This window comes from Astatotilapia calliptera, chromosome 17 (genome assembly GCF_964374335.1).
Source record: "Astatotilapia calliptera chromosome 17, fAstCal68.1, whole genome shotgun sequence".
Lineage (NCBI taxonomy): Eukaryota > Metazoa > Chordata > Actinopteri > Cichliformes > Cichlidae > Astatotilapia > Astatotilapia calliptera.
The window spans coordinates 39,584,198-39,603,003 of record NC_137438.1 but is presented as its reverse complement, the minus strand read 5'-3'; the positions used below and the strand labels follow the sequence as shown (position 1 = coordinate 39,603,003).

The 18,806-nt window shown below is 41.8% G+C and overlaps 1 protein-coding gene across 5 annotated transcripts in view; it reads right to left on the bottom strand.

Moving 5' to 3' along the window:
• Positions 1–3,319: 3,319 nt before the first annotated feature.
• Positions 3,320–18,806, bottom strand: part of csnk1g2b (casein kinase 1, gamma 2b) — a 39,826-nt gene continuing 24,339 nt past the window's right edge. For 2 of the 5 annotated variants that reach the window (XM_026148115.2, XM_026148116.2), the window contains exons 4-12: positions 12,646–12,794; positions 11,718–11,952; positions 10,709–10,794; positions 9,552–9,636; positions 9,315–9,463; positions 8,990–9,073; positions 6,910–7,011; positions 5,945–6,051; positions 3,320–4,524 (exon numbers count right to left, since the gene is read on the bottom strand). In XM_026148115.2, the coding sequence (XP_026003900.1) occupies positions 4,470–4,524; positions 5,945–6,051; positions 6,910–7,011; positions 8,990–9,073; positions 9,315–9,463; positions 9,552–9,636; positions 10,709–10,794; positions 11,718–11,952; positions 12,646–12,794 (1,052 nt within the window). In that variant the 3' untranslated portion in view covers positions 3,320–4,469. The remainder of the gene's footprint in view (positions 4,525–5,944; positions 6,052–6,909; positions 7,012–8,989; positions 9,074–9,314; positions 9,464–9,551; positions 9,637–10,708; positions 10,795–11,717; positions 11,953–12,645; positions 12,795–18,806) is intronic. The other 3 variants (XM_026148119.2, XM_026148120.2, XM_026148121.2) reach the window with 3 other exon arrangements.

Genomic DNA, 18,806 nt, shown 5'->3' with positions numbered 1-18,806 from the left:
AAATCTAAATGTTAAATCTAAATATTATATTTAAATCTAAATGTTAAATGTTAAATCTAAATATTATATTTAAATCTAAATGTTAAATCTAAATGTTTAGGCTAACATGCAAATTTATTGCACGGATCAGCGGAAATACCAAAATAAAAGCTTTCCGAAAACCTCCGGTGCAAAAGTGTGCCGGTAGTGGTCAGACACGTTCTCACTCCCAAAGCGTAATAATTTTCGCTAGGTGACAAATTGTCAACATTTTATGCTTTCGGGTACCCAACACGTTCCTAAATTACGGCATCGGAAAAAGGAGAGCACATGAGAACCGTTTGGACTCAATCTACACGTTCGTTCATTTTCTAAAACTCGCTTTGGAAAACACTATTTTACGTCATTTAACTGCTAGTAAAGGTTAAGAATAAGGTTATAGTTAGATAAGGTTAGGTTTAGGGCTGGAACGTCTATTATGGCGGGACCGTCATTCCACTGGAATTCAGCCATAACCCGACCATGAGAAAGCACGTCCGGCGATTTAGCTGAAAACATCGGAAGATCCGTTTTGTCGGCCATCCAAAGGTTCAGCAGTAGTGCACTCTTAGCAGCTGCAGTCTTCACTTCACAATCGCTGCAGCACGCTCGTAGGCAAGAAGTGAAGCAGCACATGGCGGGGAGAAGTGAGGAGAACAGACACAATTTTGCACCGGAGGTTTTCGGGAAGCTTTTATTTTGGTATTTCCGTTGATCAGTACAATAAATTTGCATATTAGCCTAAACATTTAGATTTAACATTTAGATTTAACATTTAGATTTAACATTTAGATTTAGATTTAACATTTAGATTTAACATTTAGATTTAACATTTAGATTTAGATTTAACATTTAGATTTAACATTTAGATTTAACATTTAGATTTAGATTTAACATTTAGATTTAACATTTAACATTTGATGAAAAGTTACAAATATTTTACTAAATGTTGTAAAAAAAACAATTACTCGAAAAAAAAAACATGTTTTTGTAAGGTTTTGAGCTAAATGTGGAAAAATGTTGTCGTTAATTTCAGCATGTTTCACTTTACAAACGGCGCCCCATAAAAAAGCTCAAACAAAAGGTGACCTGTAGTTTGGTAACAGCAGGTGTCTCTCTTTCCATTTACTTAAAAATTATGTTTTTGGTTTTACATTTATGCTTTTAAATCAGTTTGATCTTACATGCTGTGAGCAACCGATCATTTGAGCTGAAGTTCCTCCGAAAACATGATGATGATGAAGGAAGGAAGGAAATAGAGGACATGGGCCCACCGAGGAGTCTGTTCTTGAAACACAAACGCGCAAAGTCCTTTAAATGTTTTTTTAAATATCAAACCAACTGAAAAATGTACCTTAAGAAACTTTTTAAAAGAAGTTCTATATATATATAGGATATTTAATTATTACCATGAGGATATTATGATGCTTCCATTACCAATATGTTCGGACATGTCCTAATGTAAGTTATTACCTCTGTACTGTACTGAATATACCCATCATTACTAATTATAATCACTGGCATAATGTTTGTGGCAGAATATAGAGATCACTCCCAAAATGACCGAGAGCCGCCGGTCATGCGTCCAGCGGATGCCATGTTTTCCTCTTACCGTGCCCGACGCCCGCTGTCCTGGTGTGGCCCGTATCCAATCAGAGGTACGCACACTCCGTTGAGCTTCTTGGCCAATCAGCTGTCACACACACCTGCCTAACTGCGCTGTGATCGCAGGTTAACCAGTAACCCACACGGTCCCGCCGGGTAACAAACCCGCCTGCAGACTAACAAAGATCAGCAGGCACACAAACTGCTCCACGGTGACTCCTGTGATAAAACTTTGCTTTATTCACAATTAGAGATCTGTCGTTGTCATATTTACAAATACATAATGCAAGTAGGTACACTAAGAGACGGAGAGCAGAATTTACATCGGTCGACCCCGCCCTCTCCAGAAAAACAAAACAAAACCTGAATTATAAAATTAATAAACGCAGTGATTTTGCAAAGCCAGGTCCCCACCCAACTTTTCAAAGAGTGACTTCAGGGCCTAAAGGGGGGAGTCTTGGATCAGCGCACCTGATCACCCCGAGTCACACCTTTGTTCCGTGTTTGGGTTGCTGTCGCGCGCGCTGTCTAATGAAGCCACGTTTACGACGACACTAAAGACAGCTGGCTCCTCTGACGTCACCTGGCGGGTTATTTAAGCACATTTGTCTCCGAAACCTGCTCAGACACACATTTATCTCCCCTTTCAAAATAAATCACTAAACTGAGAAGGTAAAACATTAATTCATTAGAAGCTCGACTTGTGGGGTCGATCCAAGTGTGTCGCGTGACTTTAAATACATCCCGAGGTTGTTTGGTTTCAATGAAAACATTAAATCTTCAGCATCCCGTAAACTTCTTTGACACCACCCACATTAATGAGCGAGATCACCATTTGTAAACCGAAACTGTGACGTGTCGTGCCTTTCACTTCGTCATCAATCACATGATCAGCCCTGTGCGACAACAATCATACCGGTAGGAAGGCTCGATCGTGTCCTTAAAGGAGCAGGCCACCGATTCGTGACAGCAAGACGGCTCATCAAAACCAAAAACAGGTTACACTGATTACAGCAGGGGCTGGAGCTGTGAAGAAAATGAAAGCTGCTGAACAGATGCATTGTGGGGGTTTTCACAAATCTAGAGGAATTTCAACTTGTTCCCCTCCTCCTCTCTCACTTTTACAGGAAATGCAACGTAAAAATTAAAAGGAAAATCTTTCTGATAATCTTCAAAGCTGTTGGAGAAATGTTTGGCACCGATGTACACTGAGGCAGCAGGCCGTCAGACGAACAAAAGGTATTAAAGGGCTACATGAAACAGGGGCTGATGGGAAACATGATAAAACGCACACAAAAAAAATGTAATTTTTTTCTGTCAAGTACAGTTTGATCGAAAACAGCAGCCCAGACCTCGTGTACCCTTTAAACGAGTTAACCTCACTGCCCATCTGTGACCTCCAGATGAAAGTGAACAGCGGGTCAGACAGATGTGGGTTGTTGCGTCTCGCTGAGGTGGCACAGCACACACGCCAAACCGCCACCACTGTACAGATGTGGCGTTACAGCAGGAGAGAGAAGGATGTATACTGACCTATACGTGACTGACAGGATGTGCACACAGTCATCTGCTTGCAAAACCTCCAGATTTGGGAAAAAAATACAAACACACATGCGCACACACACACACACACACACAGAGTAATCCAGTGAGCATTAGGGTCAGATTAGATAAAATGTCATTGCGGGACACTCACTTGAGCTTTAAACATTTTACTTAGAAAGGCACAAACTATGATTTCCTGGTAAATTATTTTTGATGTAAGAAATAAAAATCAAAAAAAAGACATGTCCTTTTCTTTCATGAGAATCGACAACATTTTTCAGCCATAACTCAAATATAAGCATCATGAAGGACTCTTCCTAGATCAGTCTTTATTAAGTTGTTTCCTTAATTGTTAATTTCAAACCTAAAGTTTTCCACTGTAATTGTTTTTTCCTCCAAAAAGTGCAATAATAATAAGAGAGCTTAATATCGGTTCCTCTCATTCTTCCACAGTACCTGAGGCCAGTGACTGTGCTACAAAGTCCGCGTCGACAGACGAAACAAAATAGAAGGAAGCCAGAGTGAGGAAAGAATTGAACTCCAGAACACTACAACATAAAAATAAGTTTTCAATGCAGGGATTTGACTTTGAAAACTGAGGATTCACTTACAAAAGAAACAAAAAACAAAAAGAGGAAGAAAAAATGCATAAAAATCCTCCAGACTGATTTATAGATGAAACGCTTCCTGTGTCGCTCAGATTTAACATCAGCATAGTTCACCTTTTCCTCTTTCACCTTGATCCCAAAAAAGACACACCAAAGAAAATAAAATTAACATTTTCCTAATAAAGGAGCAGATTTCTTGCACTCGAACCACTTGAATGGTTTCCCCTGATCAACAGCTGACTGTTCGAACAACACACGTTCTTTATGGAATCTAGAATACAACAACTGTTTCAAACAGCATCTTTTTTCATATTCACGCCACGGTATTCGAGTTTCATTGTTACAGCTTTTTTTTGTTTGTTTTCTTTAAACGTTTTTCTCGAGCCCCTCCCCCTCACGTGGTGATGCAGGTTTGTTTATTTTTCATCTGTAAAGGAATTGAAAGTCTGTGGAGTCGCTGTGACTGCAACGTTCCTGTCACTCGCTGGGATCGAGAGAGAGAGAGAGAGAGAACTCAAGCGGGGAGGTACATGTGACAGCGGGGAATGAGGTGAAAGGAGTAAGGGGGTGGTGGTGGGGGGGGGGGGGGGGTAGCTGGAAAGAGATAATGGGCGGTGGGGGGGTCTGTGTAGTTGCTTCCATTTAAAACTTGACCGTGACCACAATGTTTCAAGTTCTCTCTGTTCTCTTCTTTCACTTGTGCCTCTGGAGCGCTTTCCTCTTTCTCCTTTTGAAGAAGCAACAGCACCTGCACAAACACAGAGGCATGGCTTCCTTTAGAAAAGCAGGTATTTACACACATGTAGATACTGGTACATAGCACGGCCTGTGAGGGTTGGGGTTCAGCAGCCAGTTCTAATCTGGCTTCCTTTCTTTTAACCATTTCACTTACTGTAATCTCATCATTTGTCTTCATAATAGTTATAAATGAATTAAGGAAGTCGTGGACTTTTAATAACTCAGTTGTTCATGTTTGAAACTACAAATATTTCTTTTGGGGGATCATCTTTGAGGATCATCCACGGCACCTAATCCACTCGACTCCGCTCGGTCTTTAGGGTTTTCCACTAGGCGGCAGCGTCAGGTACCAGGTGCTTTTTTAGCGTCATCCACATGAGCCGAGTTGAGCCAAAAAATGTGACATCAACAGACTCCATTCCCCTCTGTCGAGCCGCCTTGCTACAGCAACCCCACCCACACTGGGGTGGTACACAACTGTAGCGGAAAACGACCAAAACCCAGTAAGAAAAAGTCGAGTCAAGCTGAGTAGGTGCAAATGGAAAAGACTTGCATAGCTCAACTATGACGATGGTAATCTAGCTGGTCGCCTATTTAAGCTTAACTAGAGCTAGCAAAGTTGTGGGCTGTGAATCGCGTAGAAAAAAGACAACATGAAGAATGTTTCAGAAAGATAAGATGATGTAACTGCTTCTAAATTAAACGAGCCATATTCATTTAAACATATTTCTGAGCATTAAAAGAGGCTGTTGTGTTGTTTTTAACTAATATGTATATAACAGCCTAGTCTTTTGTTTTTTTGAGTGTGGTCTCATGAATTACTGACACACAGCTGAGTCACAGTAAATAAAGGAGTTTTAAAGTAAGTCTAACCTGCTTCACTACACTTACAGTTATATTCTTTATGTGCAACAGTTAAAATGTTCCCCTCCCTGCTGGTGAACTTTAAGTCCCATTGATAACATTCCTACTGTGCCTCAGCTGCTACTGCTCAACATACACAGAGATATGACAGTGACACACTCATACTTGATGTTTTAGTCAGGCTTAGAACAGATGCTGGCGTATTTACAGCAGGTAATAGCTCCAATATTTGATCGTCAGAGAGAAAATCTGATTTCTTCTTTATATAGTTATAATAGGTTAAAACGGTGTATATAAATGCACTGCTGTGTTCCTATGTAAACAAACCTAACTTAACTGAAGTAGGAAGCATGGAAACAATTTTTAAAGTAGCACAAAGTGCAGCTTGTTACTGTGACTAAGTCACTGCCTGTACTCAAAAGGCTTCTACACGGAGGAGCTAACAACAAGGAACACAAAACAATTTAGATGCTTTTCAGCACCAATTTTGGATTTGGACTTATTGGACAGCACTGAAAAAGAAAAGCATGTGTTTTCTGTGTGTGAATGTGAGGATCCCCCCATACTTGGTTTCATCAGGTACGTCAACCTCGGTGGGAGCGGTGATGGGAGCGTTGGAGTGTCCGGCTGTGGGATCATCAGTGTTCAGCTCGCCATTTGTTGAGCTCATCACCTGCACCATTAGAGAAGGACACCAGACTGAATCCAGTTGATGAACATTCACAGGATCAAATAAATGCACCTTGACTATCACAAGTTATCCGCCCTCTCAGGTAAGAAAACAGTTATGCAAGTAACCCAGGATGAGCCAGCTAAAGCCAACAAAGTTTAAAGGACAGGTTCACACTGTTCATTTCTGTCTTCAAACACAAATAAGGCACCGAACAAGTATTGAAAACGATTTTCCTCGCTGTGATCATTTCTCCTGCTTTTTGAGGCTGGTAAGAAATCCTTTCCTTTGTTTTTACTCCAAAATCTCTTCTTGTTGCTAAAGTCAGTTTGAAACACACTGAAAAAAAAAACAGCTGATGGACAGCTGAACAAGAGAAAGGAAAACTGCAAGGAAAACTTGATATGTGAATAAGATTGCAAGACAAGAACGTGAACCAATCCTCTAAATACTGCAATTCTATTAGCCGACACTGGGTGGCGCTTGTGCACCACATTTTCTGCAGAGACTTATTTCCGGTGACACAGTTTACACACTGAAAACAGCAAAAACACAAAGAACTATTATAGAATAAATGTACAAAAATAGACCTTTTAGTGTTTCTATTATATTATTATTATAAGATACTGCTGGATGTCATCTTTGGATGGCCTTGGATGCAAGCAGCCTAGAAGCAGACCGACAGCAGTGACACACAGGATTCACACAGTCTGATTCGAGCACAGAGTCGAGACAGAGCATCTAACGGGCAGGCAGTGTGAAGTCAGTGAGAGAGAGGGGAGGGGGGGGTCAGACACACAGACAAACCTATATGGCCTCATGCATGAGCCATCAAAGCAGCAGCTGTAGCAGCAGCAGTACCTGAACAGAGCCCCCCAGCCGCTCAGCTGTGAGGTGCGACCCCAGAGTCTCCTTATTGGTCACGGGAGTGGGCTGAGACTCACTTCCTTTGGGCTCAGGCGACTTGACGCAAAGAGCAAAAAGGGTTGAGGCAGGTGGGTGTGAGGTGGTGAGAAGGGAGAGGGGGGTGAAGAAGTTTGTGGGGGTTATGGGTCAGGGGGTGAGGGAATGAAGAGTGAGGGAAAGGCAATGTGGTTGAAGGGGGTGAGGGCAGAAATGTGGAAGGACAATGAGAGGAGTTGGGGAGGGGGGGTGGATTAAAAAAAAGAAAAGAAAAAGAAAAATTATAGAAGACATCTCCCAAGCAGAAGCAGGCTTGTTAAGACGAACTATGTTAATAGAGGAGTAGAGGGAAGCAAAAATTTATGTGAAGCACAGATCGACACTCTAGTAAAATCATGCAGGAGTAAAAGAAAACAGCCTTGATGGGCTCAGCTGGCACCGCTGAGCAACAGCGTCATCACGTCATCAGACTCTCTGAACTTAGCTGTGGACTCGGGTTTACAGTACAGCAGTTCTTACACTCTGCTTTCACTGACCTAAAAAATATATGTACAAATATGACATTTGGCTACAGATGCTCACAGCCAGCACTTTCTATTGATACGCTGTTTTAAGCAGGATGTTAAAGCTTTACAGTCATTACTGTACATGGTGCAGAAGGCCGTGCGCTGCGAGCTTAAAAGGTGGAACGTTATCGCCGAGCCAATCGCATTAAATACAGAGTAATAAAAAGAGGCTAGAGTCCACAGAAACAAGTCAATCATAAAGTCAAACGGATTCCTTGTACAGCTTTACTGGAACCGATGAGTCAGACTCACCAAGTACAACTTCATGATCAGGAAAATTATTTGTTATCACTGGTTATATTTTATAGATTTTTTTGGCATAATAAAACCAATCAATCATTATCCTATCATTAACATTATATAAAAACAAAAGAAACAAGGCTCGGATAGCATGCTATTAACAACAAAAAGTCTACACTTTGTCACAGACTAAGCAAATAAAAACGGATGACAAATTAAAGGAAAAACATGAACCCCTGATTGCCACAGTGAGGTGATCTGGTGACTCCGGCATCTCCCACTTTTCAATTCTATTCAATTTTATTTATACAGCTTAAGGCGCTTTATATTGTAAGGTAGATCCTGCAATAATAGATACAGAGAAAAACCCAACAGTCATATGACCCCCTATGAGCAGCACTTTGGCGACAGTGGGAAGGAAAAACTCCCTTTTAACAGGAAGAAACCTCCAGCAGAACCAGGCTCGGGGGGGGGGGGGGGGGGCAGCTGGGGTGAGAGAAGGAGCCTAAAGGGATGTTTGACTGCTCATCGATACAATGCTGTGCTGAGTGGTTGCATTTAGCCAATGGTTGCACATTTCTGTTCTGACAGGAGTGATCTCTTCCAGGATAGTCACCGATTGGTTTGGTGATTATGCAAATAGTGTGAATCATATGCTATGGCCCCAAAAGTCAGGAGATAGCCCAGGTGAACACCAACGGCACATTTTGAGCTTGGCTGTAAGACGGTGCTCTCCGCCGGCGCTGTGCTCAAACCCTCCGGAGAGTTCAAGAGGTGGTGTCCTGGCAGCTCGTCACCTTCCTAAAGTTTGGATTTTTTTTTTCCATTTATTTGTCACTCGTCTGTACTTTGTCATTACTGGTGTGAACAATGCAATTTGCATTTTCAACTCATGCATGCAATGACTGAGCTTAGCGTGGCAAGGTGTGAAGAATTAATCCAAGTCAAAAACGATGCTTTGTTTCACAGCTGGAGAGTCTGCCTCGTAACGGCACGTGCCCGTTCATTTGCTACAAAGGCATTCGTTTTGTTTTTACTTTACGGACTTTGTGGGGAGACGGGCGTCGCTGCCGACCAGTCAGACTGTAGACGCGAACAGGAAGTTGCTTACATTTGGAAACAACGAGAGTGACCTCGAGGATAAACCTGACTGGTTTGGGTGGTCACCCAAGCAACTATATTGGTAGGCGGGAGTGGTTGTTGTGTCTTAATGTTGTTGCTGATAACCTCACCGGGTTTTTGGTCTGCTGTTGTGCTTTGTCTCTGCTGTTGGGCTGCACGGGCGTGTCACTGGGGATGGGGCCTATCGGTGTGGGCTGCAAGGCAAACGAACAAAAGCACAAACAAAACAACCTTAGTGAGAAATTTTTAAAAACAACAAACAAAAATAAATAATGTTAATGCCCACGTGATGAGAGACGCTTTTGGCAATTTGGTAATCGGGTTTGCAAAAATAATTAGCTTTGCGTTATTAAGAAATAATTACAGTTAGAGCAACAATATAAACTGATTGATGATGCTAGCAGAGGTCAGGTGGGTTCAGTGAAAGGCACTCACGAGCGATTTGCCGACCCAGTCGTATTCGTAGTCGAAGACGTAGCCGTTCCTATCAAACAGATCGGTGAAGAGCTTCCTCAAGTAATCGTAATCCGGCTTCTCAAAGAAATCCAGCCTCCTCACATAGCGCAGGTAGGTGGCCATCTCTTCTGTACCAAAAGATATATACTGTGAAATCCACACCACTTTCATTTAAAATAAATAAACCCGAAAGGAGGAAAATAGCGCTCTACTGACCAGGGAAACTTTCACAAAGGACTTCAATCGGCGTTGCTCGCTTGGTGTCTCCAATTTTCTGATACCTCTCCTTCAGGGTGTCGGCCTGCAGGGGAAACAAGTTTAAATGTTTACTGTACTATAAATCCTACTCTAATCTAAATATGAGCACATGTGCTGCTGCTTGAGGCGTCCATGAACATGTCCAATATTCAAAACAGACAGATTCTCAAGTCGTGATATCACATGTGCAGCGCCTGCATTTGTGCCGCGGCTCTTTGGACTCACAGAAGTTTTGCCACATGTCATGTCGATATCAGCACTTTGCAACATCGTCTCAGCTGTAGATATCTGTTGGTGTGGGGAAAGAAATCCCACAAATCTAGGGCAACCTGTCGCTGACCTCCTCACTGGCACAGGAAAGGCTTCTCAGCTGTTATTTAATTTTCTATCACACATGATGGGATGTTCTTCTGCTCTAAACCAACCAGATCCCCTCCAACCCTTCAGGGTGGTATAGTTTTACACTCCATACAGGGGGTCAGCACAACTCTGTGCGAGTTCCTTAGCTGCCAATATATTGATCGATAAGCTTCAGCGGATTTTCAAGCTCACTCTCCTGTTGTGTGTTTGTGTTGGCCAGAGCTATCCAACATCCCCCACATTTATACATCCCTCACATTCATCCACCAAGAGCTTCCACCCACATAGCAAATGTTCAGATGAGTTGTCTTGTCTTCTAGTCTGTTCTGTGTACACCTTTGATACCGATGCCTTCAAAAAGCAACCACAGCAGCTCTGCAGCCTGCTGAAACCGGCCCTTGAGACACCTGCGACTGTGGCCGTGCTCCTTAGTCATGTAAGCTTTTTCTCACAGCTCTTAAGCTGCAAAACAAGGTGCAGAAGGTGGTTTCCTGTCGCATCTGATTGTTTGTGCAGAAAAAGGTGTGTAAATTCAACAGAAAAATAAAGAGACAATATTTTAAGTATCCAACTGTGCCAATTTAACTGTTTCTCAGTGTTTCAGTTTCTAAAAAGAGAGACCTTAAAATGTCACCAGTCTGAGAGGATGCTAAAGTTGAGTGGGCGTCAAGTATCAAAAAAGAAACCGCTACGCCACACATCGAGTGGATTACAAGACAAGCGTTATATCAGCATGAGGCAAATTGCTGCAGTACCTTTAGGCCTTGCCAGGGAAGGCTGCCTCGAAGGAAGTACATGAACATGTGACCCAAGGCCTCCAAATCGTCCCTTCTGCTTTGTTCTGGAAGTACAAGATCAGGATGAAAATGAGGTTAGCTGTGATAAACAAATGCATTTTATAACCAGCTGGCAAGACTAACAGTGGCTTCAAAGAAACAAAGCACGAGTCCACTGTTCCCGTCTTAAAAACATCTTATCGAGCCTCAACATGAAGATGGCCAATCGTGCGTCACGAAGAAGCAGCAGACTCAGCTTCTCACGGCAACTACTGATTAAGGCAACAAACCGATCAATGTTCAAGTTCAACACACTGAGATCTATCCTTATCAGGCTTCATGTACACCAACAATGGCAATCACGCTAGGCGGTCACATGAAGGTTGTTATCAATGCGATAACCACCAGCCAGTCCAGGGTTTAACAATCTATTCACATATTTATTTAAAACAGGCATTGCTGGCAGCATGTGCCCAAAAGAGGACAAGAGTACTAGCAGCAGATTTTACAGAGGCTAATAACTTTCTAAAAGCACAAACAATTTTTTTTTATTGACGTCATGGCTATTTTTGTTTTCAACTCTTCTGTAGAAATGACCACGTTTGTAACACGGAAAACTCTGGTTTAAACCTACAGTTACCATGCTAGGCCCGTAATGCTGCTTTGTGCTACAGGACTATGAGGTTACTGGTTAAAATGCTTCAAAATAACCCAGAAACGAAACAAGACATCAGAAAAATATGATTCATTTAACAATCCTAAAGCATCCCTGGTTATCTCGCATATCACCAACATTCAGGTAACACCCAGTGACTAAACAGATAACAGTATGTAAAAATCAGGTTAATGCCATTTGTTTGCAATGCTGCATTTGTGAGCAAACCAGTTAGGACATTCACATTATACTAAATATTCATGCAAATAAAGTTTGCATATGCAAATGTAGACAGCTAATCAACCCACAGGTGTATTCCTGAGACTTTCTTACCCTTTCCCAGGTGTGTGTTAATGCTCATGTAGCGTGCCGTCCCAGTCAGACTCTTGTGCTCCCGATAGGGGATGTGTTTTTTGGTCTCGGGGTCTATGTATTCTTTGGCCAGACCAAAGTCAATGATGTGGATGGTGTGCTGCCTCTTGCTTCCTGGCCGCCCAACAAGAAAGTTTTCAGGCTTCACGTCTCTGTAGATCAGACTCTTGGTGTGGACATACTCCATCCGTGTTATCTAGGTGAACGATCGGTGTTAGCATTTGAAGTTTTAATCGCTTTGCAAGCTGAACAGTTTCCAAACATGAAAACTCAAAGCAGTTTATGCAAAACGCGATAAAAAGAAAGCCTGCCCATTAAAAATGTTAACGGCAGCCAAACCAAAGACAAACCTGCAACAGCACAGCAAGCATGTCCACCTCAGCAGAGGCTTAGAACATGAAAACATCCCAAACCCAAGCACATGTATGTTTACTCAATTTTTTTTTTAATTTGAATGAAAAAAAAGAGTAAATGCTACATGCACAGGCTTCTCTCATACTCTCATGTTGTGGCTGATGATGCTCATGTAATATCTTACCACTGTCATCTTATATCGACTAAGATTTTAACACCGAATTCAAACACAAAGTAAGTTTGGAACTAGATACTACAGAACTTGGTACTCGTCTCTACTCTGTTTCTAGCTGCAGTGATAATGGAGCCATCTTCCAGGCAAACACTTTAATAAACTAAAATTCAGACTTTCTGGTATTTACCCACTGAGTTCAAAGTCAGGTTGAGGGGTCAGTAAACCTGCCCTCTGGAACAAGCCGCTAACGACAACATTTGTATTCACAGTTGCACTATGAATAACTTTCTGGGAAGCCTGATGTCACCAAAGCAAGCTCCTCTGAACATATGCTCACTCCTCTCCCACTTTAGGCCTTACCAGCTGTATGGCTATCATGAGGACGGTCTTGAGGGAGAAGGTGCGGTCACAGAGGTCAAACAGGTCCTCTAGACTGGGCCCAAGCAGCTCCAGCACCATGGCATTGTATTTCCCACAAGGACCAAAGTAGTACACCTGAGGGATTCCCTCTGTGGAGACACAATAACAAAGTTAGTGAGACTTTTTAGATTTTGCCTTATAAATTAATTGACTGCAACACAGTTATTGATAATCGGCTTTGCATAATCACTTTTGAGACTTTTATTTTCACTGTGTTACTAAGTCAGAGTTTGTTACACCATTGGTTCCTGGTAGGCCAGCACATGCTGTCAGTGTTGTAGTCAGTCACAACAACTGTAAACAACAGCAGTGAAAACACGATGTTTTAAGTGTTAACATAAATTAAGTGCTTAATTGTTAATTAACAAAGTGCTTTGTGTGCTGAATTATGGTGCTGGTTTGTTGATAAGAAAGAGTGGGGCAAACTTTTATTTCCTCAACAGGTTTTTCAGAAACAGGAGTGGCTTAGTGCTTTCTTTGTCCTCTGAAGCAGGATTAAAGGGAAAGGTGTCAGCGCCCAACCAACAACTGTACAAAGCCTTTGTTACCAGAAACTGCCACACCCATCATAGTCTGTGTATAGGACGACTTCTAAAGAATGTGGAAGGATCAACCCGGCAGTATTTACCTTCTTTAAATATATCAGCGTTTTTACAGTGGAACTTCTGGGGGCGTGGCAAAACTGTTACGAAAACACCCCCTCCCCTGGAATAATCAGGAACAGTAAAGTCTTGCTTCATTTTTCAAAAATACAAGTGCATCTGAAAACCACCAGGAAAGATTCAAATCTCTTAAAATCAACTGCAGTTTGTGTAAATGTTACACAGTAAAGTATTTTGGCCTGAGGCTGCGGTTTCCACACGCTTTATTCTGACGACGACAACAACTGAGACCAGGGAGGATCCAGATTTATCATTTCTTTATAGTGGTTAATCCACCATCATGCACAAGCTCTTTCACCAAAATTATATTTTTAATCCTAAATATAATTATTGTTCTTATTTGTGAATTTTCAAATTGACCATTATACAAAAAAAGTTAAAAAAAAAAAAAAAAAGTTAAGTGTACCTGTTTTGTTTTTTTTCACTAAGATACCAAATTACAGGTCTTTACTTGCATTGCTAAGATGAAAAATTTGTTTTAGTGATTGAACATTAGGCTTCTTTGTGTGGGCTAAAATTTGGGTTAACAATATACTCATTTTCCTATTTGTTTATTTATTTATTACAAAAGCACAAGAACAGACTTGCTTATCTGAACAGATTTTCTTTTCCAGTCTTATAACCTTTTTGTAGTCATGAGCAGGGCTTTTGAGCCAAAGCTACAAAGTTTGCAGCTTAATGATCAATTCATGGTACCACATTTGTGTCCATTTGCATAGCTATTTGACTACGCAGAGAGAAAGATCACAGGTATGCGACCTACACAAATGTGCTTGTGTCCAGACTTCTAAAAACCTACAGGGACGATGCTGTGCATAGATTAAATGCTGATTTGCTGAAAAGGAAAGGGAGTGACAGCAGAGATGACCAAATGGAAAATAAACATAGATATCAGTTCTCTTATAGGTTATAACTACAGTACTCTGCAGTGTGGAAGAGCCACCCACAGAATGATTGTTTGACACATGTCTGACGGGGCGGTAAACAGCTACAAAATGTAGGCGATGGTCTGCAAAGCTGTGCACAGGACTGACGTACAGATTCGCACACGTGTGTTTCAGGATTTAATGCTGTTGTTTCTCCTTCACTTTGAATTTGGTGAACGTTGCTGAACAGAGCTGAGGATCCATCCATTAAAATATGCCTTTAAACCACAACAGTGATCTTCCCACCAGATTTGCATAAAAATAAAGAGTAAAATACTAAAAGAATGATCAAGCTCTAACATACAAATCTAAGAAGGAACTACAGTGAGACAGAGATGACAGAGTTGTTTAAAGAGCTAAGGATCTGACATTAGGACTAGTCACGTATTTCTCTCCCATTTAAATAACAGCTAGTAAATCAGTTGCCAGGAACATGCTTAGAGTGGGCACAACTCTGCATTGCCTTTAGGGCTGCCACGATTAGTCGACTAGTCACGATTATGTCGACTATTAAAATCGTCGACGACTAATTTAATAGTCGACGCATCGTTTGAAGCTTTGTAAGATCACAAAGGACGCAGGAATGAGTAGCAGGATTTAAGAGTGTAATAACGGACTGAAACAGAAGATGGCAGCACTGCATGTCCAAGGATGCCAGCTGCCGTTAAACCCCGAAGAAGAAGAAGCTGTGTCCCAGAATTCATAGCGCAGCCCAGCTCAGTTGTCAACAATGGCGGCAGCTAGTTAGTTTTAACTTTACTCTTATTATTCTTTCTGGGTCACAAAATAAACGTTTAACATATTTTCAGGCGAGAATGTAGCTGTGTAAACCTCAAATATCTGCTCAGTTTATCAGGACACCACATATTTTCAAAAGCGCGCCGACGTTTTCGGAGACGTCTGTTACCCACTAGCTCGATAGCTAGCCGGGGGCAAGGCTAACTAGAGCCGTGAGAACACCGGACTCCCGGCAAATCGTTTTCAAACCCACCGCCGTCTTTCGCTACTCAGGTTAAACATATATATAAGTCACTTAGATAACTTAAATGTTATTGTTTGGCTTTTTTCAGTATTTTATTTGTTCCTGAGTAAATCGGTTTGGCTGAGATTAAAGGTATAGTTTTTGCACAGCTAAAACTGTCAAGCAGACAGCTGATTATCAGAAGTGTGAGACGCTGGAGAATATACTCCGGTGTCCTGTTATATTTTAGAAAGCAAGGAGTTTATTAAACTTCACCGAAACAATCTGCAAATTTCATTAAAAATTAATAAACTACCATCTTGTCTTTATTTTTAGTTAGCACAAACACTTCAAGCTGTAAGCTAATGATAGTTATGTAAGACCAGATGCTGCTGGTGCAATAAGCTGTAGTTTTACGTCCAATGGATGATGATCTGATTAGTCGACTAATCCCAAAATTAATCGGTGACTAGTCGACTATCAAAATAATCGTTTGTGGCAGCCCTAATTGCCTTAATGGTAGTTTAACATTGCAACAGGACCCCAGTGCATCCATGCACACGCATACACACAAACAAGCACGTCCGTCTGCACTTTAGCCTCTAGGATTTCACTGGTGATGATGGAATGGACTGTATTGACATTTATAGAGCACCATTATACTCTTGCTGACCACTAAAAACATTTTATACTAAAAGCCACATTGACTTTTAAAAAAAAAATATTTAAACGTGAAACATAAACACCAAAGACTATTCTTTGCATGTTAGTGTTTTATCCAACATGCATCCAAACCAACAGCCAGTTTGGAATCACCAATTAAACGCATGTCTGTGGTCTAATACCACAGATGAGGCAGTGATGAGAGATCACTCGGAGGCCTGCTCGTCAAAGCTTGGCCCAAATCTAGAGGGCATTCAACTCATCACGAGAGGAGAGTGCAGTGTGTATCGTAATCTTCTGCGGGTGAGCAAAGCTTGTACACAGAGCAGCTGCGAGAACTAGTCTAAAAATGACTGATGGGACCAGCTGGGAGTAAATGAGGTGATTTTTGTCAAAAATGTAATATAGACCATGACACAACAATAGCTGTGCAAAAGAGGATATTGTCTCAAGCATAACGACAAAACAAGGATCCTTCAACAACACACAAAGCAAACTGAAACGCCCCGACCAGGATAAATGGCTGTAATTCTAACCGTAACATAAAGTCGTACAAAAATATAAACTGTGTGTTCAGCATTGTGGGAAAAGCTCTGGCTTTCACTGCAAGCCTGCGTCAGTGGCGCTCTGACCCTTGCTGTCTTGACAATTTCAGACAATTCACCCAATTGTATGTGCAGGCAGTCCTTCTCAGGCGACACAGCAAGAGGGAAGGCGGCATCATGCTAGTCGAACACAATGTTGGCCTACAATGAAATGTCAGCCTTAAGGGCCAAAGAGGAGAAGTCTGGGGGAGAGGGGGCAGCGTCAAAGAGGAGGGTAGAGGAGAAGGAATCCATATTAAAGATTTAGATTAGAGAGTCGAGTATATTGAGGAGAGAGCAGGAGAAGTAGAGACTTCCATTAGGTTCACTGCTCTGAAGAGGTTCTCACAAAGTTGAAATATGATCAGCATTCGAGCTTTCAAAGACTGAGCCGGAAGCTAAAAATGCAACACAGCTTAAAAGCACAACAATCTCCGAAGATGTAGTCAGGTTAAAAACCAGCAGCTTGAGGATCAAGCAGCAATACTTTTGTTGAGTTTGGGCGTAAGTTAATTATTAATTATATCTGATAACTTTAGATTTTAACCTCCGCAGAAGCATGTGTGGCCCGATGACACCACAGCTTAAGGACACAGTTGTTAAAATAATCTTATCAGTCCAACTTTGAATAATACCAGCAGCAGTAAATATATAAAAGCACATGATTTTCCAGGGTCACAGCAGGTGGGTGGATGAGCCTCAATGATTTGCAGAAAACATTATCAACGTGCCGCGTCATGCCACTGAAAGACTTCATGATTCTGAATATTAACAGCCACAATATTCGAGAGGAGACCTCCATACAAATGACCCTAATTACATAACATCCATGCAGGCGTGATGAGATGACTCGAAGAGCTACATGGCTATAAAATGCCATTAAATGATACCTACTCTCTATAAACTGAAGCCAGTCCCCTGACAGTGGTAAAGTGAACGATTGGTAGCATTAGACTTCTTCTAAAAGGATATGTCAATGACTTGTTTTGCTACTGGCAGCAGCAGCAACTGCAATAACAGATCCATTCTAAATGTTCACAAAAATCTGCAAAGTGGGAGACAGGATTCCCAACAGCGGGGATCTGTTCAGGACAAGAGAGAATTAATAGTGTGCAGATAAGCTCCTCCTGGGCGTTAAGCGCTGAGTAGTCCGTGCTGTGACATATTTGAGGTTCTCCGGTTGGGCAGGACTAACAGGGTCACATGTCCCCATTAAGCCAAGTTGACAACATAAGTAGATTTAATCTATCGCCTTGATTCCTCCCATGCTAGACGGTCAAGTGAGCCTTCCTGACATATCACCATGTAGTGGTCAGTCACCAGCTGGAGATGAGGCCTCTCTGCTCAGCTCTAATACTGCAGCTCTAAAGTGTTGTGCAAGTAGCAAAAGAATGAATCAAATTTTGATAGAGTCAGATATTCCCCATTATTTTCCTTGATTTACACACACAGTTTGCAAAACTTGACAATATTATGTAGCCACCTGTTGAATGTGAACATCTCTTAATGTCAGAAAGCAGCCAGATCGCTTCATTTATTTAAAATAAATGAGCCTTGCCACAGAAATTACTCATGTGTGTATGCTTCCGCTTGCAAAAGATTAACACAAAAGACATCTGGCACAGGTCGGAGCAAATCACTATTACTGAACCTGTTTAGAACAGGAACATAATATACTTCAACCTAAAACAAATTAAACCACTGACAGTTCAAGTGAACAACCTTGATTATCCAATTACACTGGCACCTGACTATTAGGCAGTCAGTGTTCAAAGGATAATGTGGTGGAAGAAAAAACAGAAAGTGCAGGAGTTCAGGGAAAGCTGGCTTGTGCTTGTTACAGCAGTGCTACTGCAGTACAAACTGCTGAGAATCCTAATTTTACTCAGTGAAAGCTATCCGAACACAAAGTACATCACAGTTTGCTGCGTATGGAAGTCTGCAGTCACTCAGTGTCCATGCTGACCCTGTCCAACGCCCCATGCTCACAATGGGCATGTGTGAATCAAAACTGGACAGGAAGTGGAAGGAAGATTGCCTGGTCTCATGACGCATACCATTATTGTGCACACCCAGGTGCGTGTGTGGTTGCTCGTGGTTCCAGCAGTTTGGGAAGAAGGCAAGCCAAAGCGGTGTGATACTCTGGGCTTCTTTGGCTTGTTGTCCCGGTGAGTGACAGGGGAGGACTAAAACAGCCCAACAGTGCCATGTGTGGGATTAATGGCTGTGAGCCACATCAGGGATACTTTAAAAAGGCCAATGATCACTTGTTGGTTTTTAGCACCCCTGAGGGATGGCTACTGAA